Source organism: Buceros rhinoceros, unplaced genomic scaffold (genome assembly GCF_000710305.1).
Source record: "Buceros rhinoceros silvestris isolate BGI_N320 unplaced genomic scaffold, ASM71030v1 scaffold11319, whole genome shotgun sequence".
NCBI classification, from domain to species: domain Eukaryota; kingdom Metazoa; phylum Chordata; class Aves; order Bucerotiformes; family Bucerotidae; genus Buceros; species Buceros rhinoceros.
Genome location: NW_010429876.1, coordinates 79216 through 93191, shown reverse-complemented (window position 1 = coordinate 93191; position 13976 = coordinate 79216). Strand labels below are relative to the sequence as shown.

General features: G+C 42.7%; 1 protein-coding gene across 1 annotated transcript in view; it reads left to right on the top strand.

Annotated features, from left to right (window-relative positions):
* The window catches only part of CELSR1 (cadherin, EGF LAG seven-pass G-type receptor 1), a gene marked incomplete at its 5' end in the record, with an annotated part of 176113 nt that overhangs the window by 83479 nt on the left and 78658 nt on the right, over window positions 1-13976 (top strand). The window contains 2 exons of the mRNA XM_010142837.1: window positions 8429-8651; window positions 12810-12925. Of these exons, the coding sequence (XP_010141139.1) occupies window positions 8429-8651; window positions 12810-12925 (339 nt within the window). The remainder of the gene's footprint in view (window positions 1-8428; window positions 8652-12809; window positions 12926-13976) is intronic.

Below are 13976 nucleotides of genomic sequence, written 5' to 3'. Positions count from 1 at the left end.
CTCCAGCTTTCTCATTCATTTAAGGTGGGATTTTTAAGAAGAGATTTATTCCAAGCAAGACATAATGCAAATTGCAGGCACAACGGCATAATCTGAGTTTTATCTTTGACATCTACAGTAATGTTTTCCCCCTGCTAAATACATCCAGAGATAAAGCTTAGGCTTTTGAAAGACCCTGCTTCATCACCATATCTTAACCCAAATCAGTGCAATTTGCATTATGATATATTGTCTTACATATAAACCTGCCCAGAGCTCAACATAAACCGGAAATTTCCATGCATTTCCTTTTTCTCTTGTGTAGATTTATGCTGTGAGTAGTCCTGGCTGAGAGACAGAACCTAAGAAGGTCTCCAAAGCTTTACCTTACAGATCAAACGCAGAGGGAGGTACATTGAAAAGGCACTGTACATTGCAACAAATGGTTCGGTAATTTACAGAGCTTAGAGATAGTTGAAATGGAGTGTCTTCATAAATGGAGAATGTTTTACTGTGATGTCTGGCTCCTCGCTCATCAGGGTGCTATATAGAAAAAAAATCACAATATTCGTGGCAGTGCTTCTGGTACTCGCACCACTCCTGGCCTCACTGGAAGGTGAAATGCAAGGTGTCTGGTGTAGACAGAGTGGAAGCTTAAGGACTGAGAATTTTTAATCCTCAACAAATAAACAAGGAAGAGAGCCAGGTATTAAAGACTCAGTCTTGACTTTCGTCTGTGCTCTCTTTCTGCCAGCACTGGTGCATATTGCATAGGAGGACACGATCCAGAGACCATTCAATCTGAGTATATATCATCTTGAGAACATGTTTATGGTTTCTAGAATCCACAGACTAATTCATTTCTCCAACAGATGTGCCCCAAATATCACTAATCCCAGTATTGTTTCTTTTTTTTTTAGCCAATTATTAATTCGCATTTAAATGCAAAAACACAAAAAAACCCCACTCCCAAATCATCCACCCATCCGTGCAGGGTGTCTTTTGTTTTGTTTTGCTTTGCTTTGTAACCAGGGAAGGGGAGGAGGGAAGAAGAGGGACATGTTTGCTCAGGCTAATGTTGCACATAGGGTCCTGGGCCTGATTTTGGCCTGAAGAGGGGCCAGGTGCCGTTTCAGTGGCTGCTCTGCGTGTAAAGTCATCAGCAGGCACAGCCCAAAGTAGCATGAGAGATGGAGACCTGAGCCTGCCCTGCTTTTGCTTTTGTAATACACAGTTTAGCTTGGTTGCTAGGATAGGAAGGTGGGATTGTGTCCTGTCCTCTCCCTTGCCTGTGTGACCAGGGGCGTTATTCATTGTGGTCCTCTTGCTCCCAGGAGCTTGCTGGACCCTGGAGCAGCTGGGGTGGGGCAGGCACTGTCCCGCAGGACTCCAGTGGGAAGAAGAGCTGGGAAGGGTCAAGTAGCATCTTCCTTTTGTAGTGGGAATGGGAGCTCTGTCAGAGCAGCTGGTTTCAGTTGTGTGTTTTGGTCTGGAATTTGACTACCAAGTGTTCTCACGTGCCTTGTGACCAGCACATACCACCCGCAGCTTCAGAGGCAAATAAAAGAAAATAAAAAGCCTCCCATGTTCATTATTTTGGAGCAACTCATGATTAAAGATCTCATGACCTTTATTTAGGCCAGTCTCATGATTTTTGGAAATTCAATCTGAGAATTATCAGAGATGCCCAGGGCGAACTTTGTGGAATAAGGCATAGGGAAAGAAGAAGGGTAATGGTAAAGGAGAACGAAAATATATATAGCGCCACAAGAGCACTGGTAATTCTGCACCCTGTCTTCCCACCAGCTCAGAGCTTAGTGCTTAGGCCCACAGAAAGATTAAACTAGATCCAGAGATAAAATGGTGATTTCCTGAGAATCTTACTGTGGGATCATTTTCTATCTGTCACCTCAGAGTGATAGCTGTGTATATCTATAGTGTGTGAAAGGAATGGTTTTGGTGTTATTTTACATAGTGTTTTAAATTCAGGTTGCTCTCTTGCAAATACCTCTTGTTAAATCTGGAATGGTTAGCAGCTTAAATTACATAGGACTACTGTCATTGCGAGTCAGCAGGAGTTAGTCCTAAACAGTGTGAGTGTGTATGTGTGGTGTGTGCTTGTGTGTGTGTTTATGTATGTATTTACATGTTATTTCATTTCAGCCTGTTTATCATCACATGCTTTTATAGTGCAGAAAGCAGCAAAGGGAGCAGAAAGCAAAGGGCAGGAGGGAATCCCCCAAACAGCTCTTTGGCTGGTGTTTCTGCCTCTGAAAGGATTGGGCTGATTTTAGTGTTCCTAGAATTGTCCCAGTTCTAAAAACATAAATGAATAGGTAAAAGGCAAGACCAAAGTATTTTTTCAAATTTGAATGTTTTAGTAGCAGCATAATGTAGAAACCTCACAAAGTGATGACCATCAGTGTCAGTACTGAGTTAAAAAGTGCATCTACATGGAGTTTCTGAAGCGGCAGTAGGGGTTTCTTGGCCGTTGATTTCTAAGGGTCCCAGATTTTACCTCTGGTCTTCAAAGGTGCTCTTCTGAGTCATCTGCATAAACAGTACATGAGTATAGTCATTCCTAATTAATCACGCTCACACTGATGGCTTCTGACTTCTCTTTGATCCAGCTTCTTCTTCATTCAGAATAACTTGGTTACTTTTTACTGGTAACTGCTGTTCAGCTTCTCTCGTAAAAGCAGTACTGTTTCACCAGTAAGTGGCATTTGCTGCAAGGTAAGGCTCAGTTCTCTCGAGAGGTTCTGAGGGTAGGCTCTAGACAGAGTCTCTAAAGTCATGAATATCCCATCATGGGCACATAGGTTTTAGGCAAATTTTCCTGCAGTATATATGTGCACAGTCAGTGCAGAGAGATGCTGAAGATGTTGATCCAGTTCGCCTAAGTCAAGCGTGAGCCACTATAGCTATCTAAAATGGCTTAAAGCTCTATTTCCATAACAGTTAAACCTTTCTAAGACCATTCCTTCATTCTTATTCCTGGGTGCATGGTCCTGCCTCCTTCCCTTGTGCCTGCTGTGCTATTCATCCCATCAATCCTAGGAGGGACCTAATCAGAAGATCACTAACCCTACAATACAGAAATGAATGGTGGTTTTGCTGTATTAACTCCACAAATCAGTCAACTGCAGAATTACGTGAATGCCCACACAAGGGAGGGGCAGGAAAGTTCAACCATGTTTGGGGAAAGGATGGGGCTATGGTAACTCCCACTCAGCCTAAACTATGGTGAAGCCACCCCTAAAATGGATGTGGTGGATCCCAACCTCTTTATCTCTTCTCCCAGTAGAGATTTCCAGGCTGATTCTGCAGCTAATTTGTGTTTAGCAACCTTCTTATTACATACTGCGCTGGTTGCTTTAGTGCCGATTGTCATTTAAAGTTAGTAGCGGTTTAGTTACTAGAGAAAGAGGAGGATTGATTTTCCTATAATGTGCGAGATGGCAACTACATTATTAATGATAGTTGGTTCCTTATTAGGACAATGGGTTAATGGGAATTCTTTGAAGAATTTAGTTGCCTTATTTCTTGTTGTTTCTCCTTTCCACTTTAAAGTACATCATTTTAGACTGGCTGCCTAAATGAGCTTCTCAAAATGTTTTCCATTCTGGTGAAGCAACTACAAACATGGAGAAGATTCATATGTATCTAGAGCAAATGGCAGGATGGAAGAGAGGGAAGAAGAATCAGTTCAAGTCAAGCAATTGCAGATACTGAGCGAAAATTTAACATGTGTCTAGGGAAACTGGAAAAAAAGAAACAAGAATATCAGTGCAGGTCTGCTGCTTCATGTAGATGTATGTTTAATGTAGTGTTTCATTTGAAAACAGTCAGAGAATAGTACAAATTGCTGAGGACTAGTCCCTAAACAGGGATATTGTGGAAACACATTGCAGTAAGCTGAAGTGTAGAGTAATTCTGTATTTACTACAATGCTGTCATGTTGTTTCCAGCAAGCTTTCCAACATTACACATTGTTGGTTGTTGTATGGTCAAGCAACTCACCAGCAAAACCACAGGCAGATTTCTGCGACAGCCAGCTCACTGATGCACACCAAAGTGCTGTATGTCCAGCTCACAAGGTATTTGCAATTGTGAGAATATTTTTTCATTTTCACTTTCTTTTCACTTCTTAATCATTATTTATTGTTTATTCATTAATCTCTTTCATTACTTGGTATAGGTCAGAGGAAAACCAAATCTTCTCGCCAGTCTTTTGCTTTGCCTGTTCTTGTTATGTTACACCAGATAGTATGGTGTCCTCACTTACGTAAAGTTAATAAGAAAAAATTTGTGATTAACATCTTTGTAAAGTTAATCCTTGAATTGGAAAAGAGGTGTATTAAAGACAGGGTGATTATGAGTAGGAAGCAGTGTCAAAAGCAGCTATCACACTGCCATTTCAAGGGCTTTAAAACCGGGAAGCACTACATAAAGGGCTGTGTAAAAGCCACAAGACTTACAGCTTTGAGTGTCACGAATATTCACTGAGAGCCTGTAAGGTCAGCGACTGTCCTGAAACAATAAACCCTTTGCTGGCTTGGGCCAGGTCTTTTTCAAAGCCCAGGAATCTGCCAGCGGATAACAGGCAGCCGTGCCCTGCGTTATCTGACAGTGCATGCTTTAGATTTAGCAGCTGGAGGGACTATGCTTCACATCTTCTGCTTGTGGTATGTAATTATTCTTTAAGTGATTCCTAAAATGCTGGCCAGTGTGAAAAATGAAATTATATTAGCCAAGGAAATGCCATAAGGAGCGAAGGGGAGTTTCACTGGCTGGGTGAGGGGGTGAGCCATGTCAGCATCTCCAGCATTGCAGACCGACCCCAGGCTGTGTGTGGCAGCTATCTGGGCTGTGCTCTTATCACCCAAGCCCCTCCAGAGCTCTGCCTCCTTTTGTACTATTTTTTTCCACTGGACTGCAAGACATACCCTCCATGAGTGCATCCCAGCCCACCGACCTTCAGCTGTGAGCAGGCACGCAGGCGCTTTTCATCCCGAAGGCTGGTGGATGCAGATCCCTTCCTTTTCAGTCCTCAAGTAGCTCTTCACTTAGGGCCTTCTGACTCTGGCTCCAGCCAGCAATGAGCTCGTCCTTCACGTCCGTGAGGGCTTCCGTTCAAATTTTGAGGATGCTTTTCAGACCACGCCTCAAAGCTCCCGCAGGGCAGTGCTGTGGGACTGCAGTGTGTCTGGGATGAGGTCACCACCCTTGAAGCGGCAAACCCAAGAACGACAAAAAAGTGTGTTCTGTTGCCAATCCTGATCAAAGCCCTGCTTCAAATACTTGCTCACATGGCTGCTCCATAAAACCAGAAAAGCCCTGTTTCTAAATTGTTACAGGCACTTGTGAGAAAAAACGGCATTGAAGGATTTGCTGCATTTCTTGGTAGACCTTTGTGCCTTGAAGCACAATGATGTCTTGGAGTTACTGTAGAGATTTCAAAACCACAATTTTAACATTTTGGTAAATATACATAAAATATGAAAATTCAACATCAAAGAATGTGCATCAAATACAGTTCTCATTTACATTACAGATGAAAGAGAATTCAGAATAATTTTAGTAACTGGGACATCAATGATGCTACAGCTGACTGAATACAAGACAAAGGATCATATTTAAAGTTGAACTACATTCTTTTAAATTACTTCTTTAAGCATGATAATGAAAAGCAGTAATAAACATAATTCAGTAGAACTTTTTTCGTAAGCTTTCTTTTCTCTTAGTGCCTGTTTAGGTATCTAAACAAATGGTCTATACATTCTTGTTATGTCACAGCATTAATACAGAACCATCAATGACTTCCAGCTTAGGCTTTGCTGTTTCACCTCTGCACTGCCATGGCATTTCCACTGCGTGCCACAGTGCTGGGAATCTCTCCTTTTAGCTCGCTCCTTTCGCTCCCTGTGTATTCAAGCCTGTGTCTTATTTGCTTTTGACAAATATATCATTCAGTTTCCAGAAAACCATGAAGATTACATTCCTCTCTGAGCCAAAGAGTTATTTCACAGAATATCCTGCTACTTTTTTAAAGCAACAAACCTCTATTTAGTCTTTCTATGGGAATTGTGGGTTTCAATTTTTTTGAGAGTTTTGGTACACCAGATATATGTGTGTTAAGGCTGATTAGCTGTGCTTACACAGCAGATTATCAAGAAATGCATTCTGTAGTTTTCCTCTTAGAGCATCTTATGTGTGTGTGTTTTGTTTCGTGTATCTGATACACAGAAGCAATTTTCTGTCTTGGGTGATATATACAATTTCTCCCAAAAGGAACAAATGGTAGAGCATTTCACAGTAGTCAGGAATGTGTATCGCATAATCTTTCCTGATACTCACAGTTGATAAATGGAAACTTATCCAGATACTTATCCAGTGGTTTTCACGTCATTTCATTTTAATATGTTAAAGTGAGAGTAAAGGAACATTGGTGGTGAATGGGAAAGCTCTAAGCCCAGGCTAGAAGTCGAACTCTCAGCTATATGGTTTATTACTTCAGAGTTTTGGATTGCAATCCCTTCACAATGACAGCAAAGATCTATTTAATAATTTGTTAACTGTGAGAATGATTATTATAGAGAGATGTGTTCAGCTCCCCTGTGCTTTGTGTTATATCCTTTTTAAATACTCTGAAACACACCAGTATATTGTTTGCCAGGAGGTACCCACAAATGCTTTCGTCAGGAGGCAGTTGTATGGTGCCTCTGCTCATCATGGGCAGCACGGAGCTGCACCAGAGGTCTGTCCTCCGGAGCTGAGCCCACCTGGATGGGGTGTGCATTTGGCTACCTGCATGCTCATGGCACCCTTGTATTTGCTTCTGCATTTTGCTGGCCTACATCCTACGTGCCTGAAAGGCATGTGATGTCAATGCAGGAGGAAATAAATAGGCAGCAAAGCTGGAGAGCCAAAACGGCCAGGCTGTTAACCTCACTCACCTTGTCTCAGAAATCGCTACCCCTGGGGCAGCGGCTAAACCAGCTGCAAACGTCTGCAGTTTACAGCTTGGCATAGGAAAGAGGTGCAGATGCAGGTCTGGATGTGGCAGTACTGCTGGCTGCAGCCTGCCACCCAGCACAAGTGGCTTTGGTGTGGGAACCTGTGGGAGCAGGGCTGCGGGAGCAGCGACTGGAGCAAAACTTTCTGGTTTAATTTGCCTTTGTTTGTGAGTCACTGCCCACAGCTCCTGCTGCTTACTTTCCTCTAGGAATGCATTTGCACAGTTTTAACTGTGCTTGAACTAATGTAATTGTATAATCTGGTAGCGAGTAACCCTGCAAATATCGAAGTGGATGCTGGAAATGTATTGCTTCAGCTGGCTGTCTTGAATAGTTTTGCTCTATTATTTGTCAGATATTGTTGCTGGGCAAAATTCAACTATATATTCCATCTTCATTCCTCTGAACAGTTTTACATACAGGATCTGAACATGCTTTAGACCTTAGGAAGACACATGCCAAAACATAAACGTTAACTAATTAACTCACATGGAGGGTTTAGCTTTCTGTACAATGATTAATTCAGCAGCTGCTCTTGTCCCAACCCCAGCAGATTTTGCAAAGTGAATATCCTCTGTACATTATGTTTTTTTTTAAATTGTGATTGACTCTCAGATTTTGGACAATCACAGGAAAAATTATGGCATCTATACAAAGCAAGACACCTCGCTCTTTAGCATTGCATTTAACACGTCTTAATACAGACTTTGAGTTGAGTAAAGACAAAGCATTTGGGGGGGGAAACAACTTCAGCAAGTGGCACGCAGAATCTGTAACTTCTGCAGAGAGTTTCTGCACCCACCTCTGAAGCGTTCAGAAAATGGCTGTGATCTGCAGGAAGCATACATGGGAGAAGGTAGGAGCAATACATACGTCATCAGCATCCTGCTTATTCTTTCTCTAAACGTTTTGTGGGTGTTGTCTTGAGCTGAGCTGTGCCCTGCCACCACCATGGGCAGCAAAGCCCAAATTCCACTCAAGGCGAAGTGCAAACACTTATCTGTTTATCTGTTTACACAGTTTCCAACCCATAGTGAAACACCAGACCAATTTACACATATTTTGGCGCAAGTTTTTAACTGGCGGTGTTACCTCCTCCCATATAGGTCTGTCTTTCACCAGCTTTATATTGATCATAGGGTCTGGAAGTGGCCAAGGAATCTGAAAACCAAGGCCAACATAGTTGTGTATTTGCAAGAGAATTGATCAGCAAATCATGTCCTGCACCCCTCTGAAAACTCAGACTTGTAAGACGACGCAACATCCTTACCCCCTGCAATTACAGGCTTGTACCTCTACTGCAGTGGAGGTCAGGTGAAGAAGTTTGGAAGTGGCTTAACCTTTAGCAGAAACACTTGGGTGGCTGAGTGTCACAGCTTGTTGCCAGGGTAAGGTGTCACCTTCCCTAACATCTGCTTCTCCCCTTGCAGGAGAGTACTGCGAGGTGAATGCACGCTCGGGACGCTGTGCTCCGGGGGTGTGTAAGAATGGAGGAACCTGCGTGAACCTGCTGATAGGGGGCTTCAAGTGTGAGTGTCCCCCGGGCGAATATGAGCGGCCATACTGCGAGATGACCACCAGGAGCTTCCCTCCGCAATCCTTCATCACCTTCAAGGGGCTGCGACAGCGCTTCCATTTCACCATCTTCCTCATGTAAGTCCCAGTGGGGAAGGGCTCTGGGCTGGTGGCTTCTCTGCTTGAGCTTGGAGGGTGATCCTTAAATATTGTCACCAACCAAATTACTTCGTGTAGAGGTGACTTGGGGGATTTCTGACAGAGACTTCTGTCACTGGGGTGCAGTTTTGTTATTTGAAAGCATTTGATTTTTTGCCTGGCTGAGGGTGCTGCTGAGTTGCTCTGCTGCAACGTGGGGCAATGGCACAGGGAAAGGGGACACCAGAACCTCTCTGGCTACCTCTCAGCAGAACTCAGCTGAAGAGGCGCAAGGGTGGGGGGTAGGTTTTGCCTCTTTTTCTAGTTAGGCCTGTAGCCCACTGACTTTCAAGCCAGCTGCAGTGCCAACCCACTTGTGCTACTTGTTTGGGAGCGCTCTTCCCCCCTCCTGTTTCCCAGCCTGTGAGTGGACCCATTCTCATCAGACAATAGCTAAGCACAGTCTGATCCTCTTCAGGTCTTTGCTCTTTGTTGGTTCCCAGCCTTGGGCTTGGGACAACCACAACTGTCCCAGCTTCTCGCCCCTCCTGACCTTCACACCAGCTCCTGCTTCTGGTCCCATCCTGGCTACCAGGCATGACCAGCCTCATCCCCATCCCATCTGCCGCAACATCCCTACGTTGGACAGACTTATTCTGAGCTGATTGTCACTTTTCCCATGGGAGCACTCAGGGAGGCAAAGGGAGCGATGATGGCAGCCATGCTGCGTGGACTAGGGTTGTCCTCCCCTGGCTTACACACTCCTGGGGGAAAAACCCTCTTCTGGGGAAGACTTCTTGGGTGAGGCAAAGGGCTTGGCCGCAGTGGATCCAGAGACCCAAGTGCACACACTCCTCTTCTCCAGAGAGGGAGTGGATTTGCAGCTTTCCCATGGTTAAGCCGGTCAGCATTGACCTTTGGTTCTCCCTCACAGTTGACTGTGAGTAAATAACACAAAATGTGTAAGCCCCAACCCCAGAGGGCAAGCCCAGGGATTTGTTGAGAGGTAAAACAACATCCACAACAATAGACATGTCTGTGTGTCTATCCAGAGAAAGTGCTCAGGGAGGACACCACCAGCCACACGTCCCGTCCAGCACTCAGAAGCTACCTGGTGGATTAAATCTCTCAGGAGCCAGGCAGCTTCCTTCCATTCTATCTTTCATCTTAATCTTAAGGTCTGAAATTTTATGGAATCTTGACATTTTGGTTAAATCAGAATGCACAGGCACAGCTTGTGTGCAAGCTGAGGCGAGGAAGAGTTACACCTGTGAAGATCGTTTTAAAGCATCAGATCTAAGTACACGGAAAAGCTGAAGAGCAAAAGGCTCTGTTGGACTTGTCAGACCTACAGTGAGTGCAAACAAAGGAGCAGTCTGGGCTGGCTGCCAGCATAAATTACCTGCACTACCCCTGGCCTGTCCCCTCAGCCACGTGGTGTCATTTTTCAGGCTTTCAGGAAGAGATCTTTGATGTGCAGGGTGCTTCAAGTTAAAGTGTCTCAAAAGCTCTGTGCAGGGGTTATTGAGAAACAGCAAACTACTGAACAAGGTAGTACTTGCACCAGGGTTTCTTCCCAATCTTTGAAAACAAGATGGTGTATTTAGCCATTACACCACTCAGTGTGATTATAAGAAGTCTAGACCATCGTGGGTTTCATCACACACCAGTCTGGGATAACGACATTCAGCTTTTCATACCCAAAGTTCACTTTTATTTACTCTTGTTATTTCTTTGGCTTTTATTATCCTTCAGTGCAGATGGAAAACATTATGTGAGGATAAGCAAGAATTAGCAGTTTGACTCTATGATGATTTGCCATTATATATTTTGTGATTTGGGAGCATTCATAAAATCTCAGGGTGTCTAGCTTCCCTGAAGTGTCTCATGACCCACTCCTGGCAAAGAGCAGAATGTTTATATTGTCCAGTCTCATACCTAAATTTGTGATTTTTTTTTTAAAAAAGTATTTGGGTTACTGACTGGGCATGTCTTTATGCTCCCAACATTCTACCTGCTCCTTGCTTCCTTCCCATACCTGCTACTCATTCACGCCAGGAGACACTGTCAGTGGAGAGATTTTCTCACTATTTCTTCAAAATTCTCTAAGAAAATGTCTTTTGTTTCCCATGTCCTGAGATTAAAAATATGCCTTTTACTAAAAACCAGTATTTTTTCCCCAACTGGTGATAACTGGACAAGTTCAAAAGCAGTAGTGCTTTGACTATTAGTATGGTGCAAAAGATGCTTTTGACTACTGGCAAAGAATGGAACTGAGCATATATGGAGTAAAAAAATATAAAAACCAGCTTAATAATTTATAAATTTAATGAATAATAGCTTAAAAATTAAAGTTATGTTAGAGAATGTAACCAAATCAGAAAAATATATCCAAACAGAACTAGTGTTCCTGTTGTTGCTTTTCAGACTAAGTCTTTCTGCCCACTAAAGAATCATCAGTAATATTATTCTCTTATTTTTGCTCATATATCTTCTGGATAGATCTGATTAAAATATTTTGATGAAGCAGTTATGCATGGAAAAATGCAGTCTTTGGAAAGGTTTTACAGAAACTGTATTTCTTGGAATGAAATGTTTGATGGTGAAAAGTGAAAACTAAATCGCTGTTGTGATAGTATTGAAATATTTCAATGGTATGAGCTTAATTCATTTACTTTGCCCTTTACTTTTATAGTATTATGTAAAAACTTAGCAATGAAGATGTATTTCAAAACTGATTAAAAGTAATCAAAACAGTAATATAGTATTTTGATGGACTGTAATGAATATTCTTTGGAGTTTGGATTTTATTGGAAATGTCAAAATTTTTACTTCTGTTTTTTGAACCAGAATAATTCATTCTCCTTCAAAAATATTTTTTAAAGTATGGAATAAAAATTCCTCTTCCCATGTAGCTCAGATTTGGGCTCCTTGTTCTGAAACGTCTCTGCTTGGTGTGATCCACAACATACATAGATCTGAGAAACAACTTTTGTTAAAAAGTATTCTTTGGTTTCGAACTTTTATACTTCAAATACCAGACCCTGATGCTCTAAAATACTGCTTCATTCACGCTCTCTGAATGCAGGTTTTGTTGCGTCGCATGAGAGTCTCACTGGTAGACATGACATGACAGGCACAAGTGTAATTTCTTCAGTCTGTGGAAGGCAGTTTTCATTAGCTGTGTTCAGCATTTGATTCATTTGTAGGAAAAGTGGGTTAATTTAAATCAGGCATATTTCCAGAAGTTCAAGATACAAAATTATACTACATTGCCATTTGGAAACACAAGAAATTCCCTTGGTTTCTCTCTCTTTATATAATATTAATCTTTGTAAGAATGTTTATGTAAAGTGTAATAAATTTTTGCATTCTGAGTGGATGAAAGCTTTGTGTAAATCCCCAAAGAATATAGGATTTAATTAAAAATGATAAGATGCACACAACATGCAGAAATTTGCAAAAATAATTCTGTGCTGACAAAAGTGGAGTCACCTCTTTTTCTGCAGGAAAGGTATGATACATTCCATGTTAGAAACATAAGACAAATAAAACTAAAAAACACCCCTCGGCGCTGATTTAGTGGAATCATTTGTTTATTTCCCTTCCTGCAATCAACTGACGTGTTGATTGATGAACCCTGATTGTCTACGTGGCATTATTAAAGTAACTCTTATCTTTGTCTTCCCCTTGCTTCCCCATCGGGTCTTTTTTAATCAGTTGATGACTCTCCATGTACCCTGTAGCATTTAGACAGCAAGCAGGCAGCAAGTATCCCCCCTTTGATGTGAAAATGCTTTCTAGCTTTTGGAATGTTTGCAGAGCGTAGTAAGTGCTACTGTTTGGCAAGTGTCAGATACTCACATGTGAGCTGCATCATGTGTCTGCCTAATTTTACCCCTTGTGAGGGTCACCATCCACAGCAGATCTCTCAAGAGCAGATTTCTGTAGTTTCCATCTTCTTGTCTCTGTCGATTGTGAAAGAGTAGACTTACCCTGCAGCTGATTCCTCAATTTTATAATTTTCTGCATGAAGAAAGGTTCAAAGGCTTGTTTTTCTGCTAAATACGGTGCCATCTTTCTTCTGGACAACTTATCTATCAGTCTTTAATTCATAAGCCGTTAAACATGAACTAACCTCTCACCTCTGTATTCTAGGTTTGCAACCAGGGAGAGGAACGCTCTCCTCCTCTACAATGGGCGTTTTAACGAGAAGCACGACTTCATTGCATTGGAGATCATTGAGGAACAGATCCAGCTCACGTTCTCAGCAGGTAAGCTCTCGCTCGAGTCAAGCATTTCTGCTTGTCATCAGGAGATCCTCCCAAGCTGTTTGGAAATGCACTTTAATGATTTTACGTGGCTGTGTGCTGCCTCATTAATTGAGTAACTGTCTGACATTGTGCAGTGAACACACGATGCTGGGTGGTGCAAAGGACTCTAGATTGTAGCGGTTTGTGATGGTTACGCTTCCTGTCGTAGACAAGAGCTTGTCAACTTATCTGTTCTAAAAGCCAGAGTTTATGACTACTATAAAAGATTGGCCCTAGCCTGAAAGCTGGCCTCCAAGCCAATGTTTGCTTAAATGAGACTTCATTTTATCACACTGTGATAAACGTCGTGTGTTTATACATTTTTACACTGTGCCATCAGTGAAATGAGGTGCGTAAATCTAAAACGTACACGCGAGCCAAAGGAAAAGCCAGCAAACAAAACTGCCCGCTGTTTGTGAGGGATTGGTGATGAGCAATGCTGTCTTTGGAATGCACTTTTGCACTGTAGAAGCATCTCCCCTTGGAAGATGCCATAATCAACAATGAATTTCTGAGAACTTAGCTGCCCACTCATCGCTGCTGTGGGCTAGGAACCAAGAAACGGAGACTTTGGCGTTTGCTTGCTTTCTGCGCTACGGCAAAGCCAGAGACTTTTGGTGCTTCTGGGAGCAGAGAGAGGGGAAGGCCGACAAGCGAAGTTCAGGATGGTGTGTATCCCTACTACCATGGCCTTCCCCCAAGGGGGAAGTTTCCTCCAGAAAATCAGCGCTGGCAGTGACAAAGCTCTTCCTGACAGAAAAGTGATCAGAACACACCCTGACCGTTTCAGCTTCAGCAGAGGGCTGTTTCCCAAGTTACAAAAGCCCGAGTTTCATCCAGAAGCTCATGTGCATCTGTGCCAATTGCCATGACAGGGGTAGAAGGTGAAGCTGGTAGCACACAGCTGTGCAGCATGGTCAAAGCACATTGAAGCCACCAGGAATCACCCACTGGACTTCAGCAGGCATGCTGAGCCTCTTGGAGTCCCTCTTGATGGACCACTTGCATTACT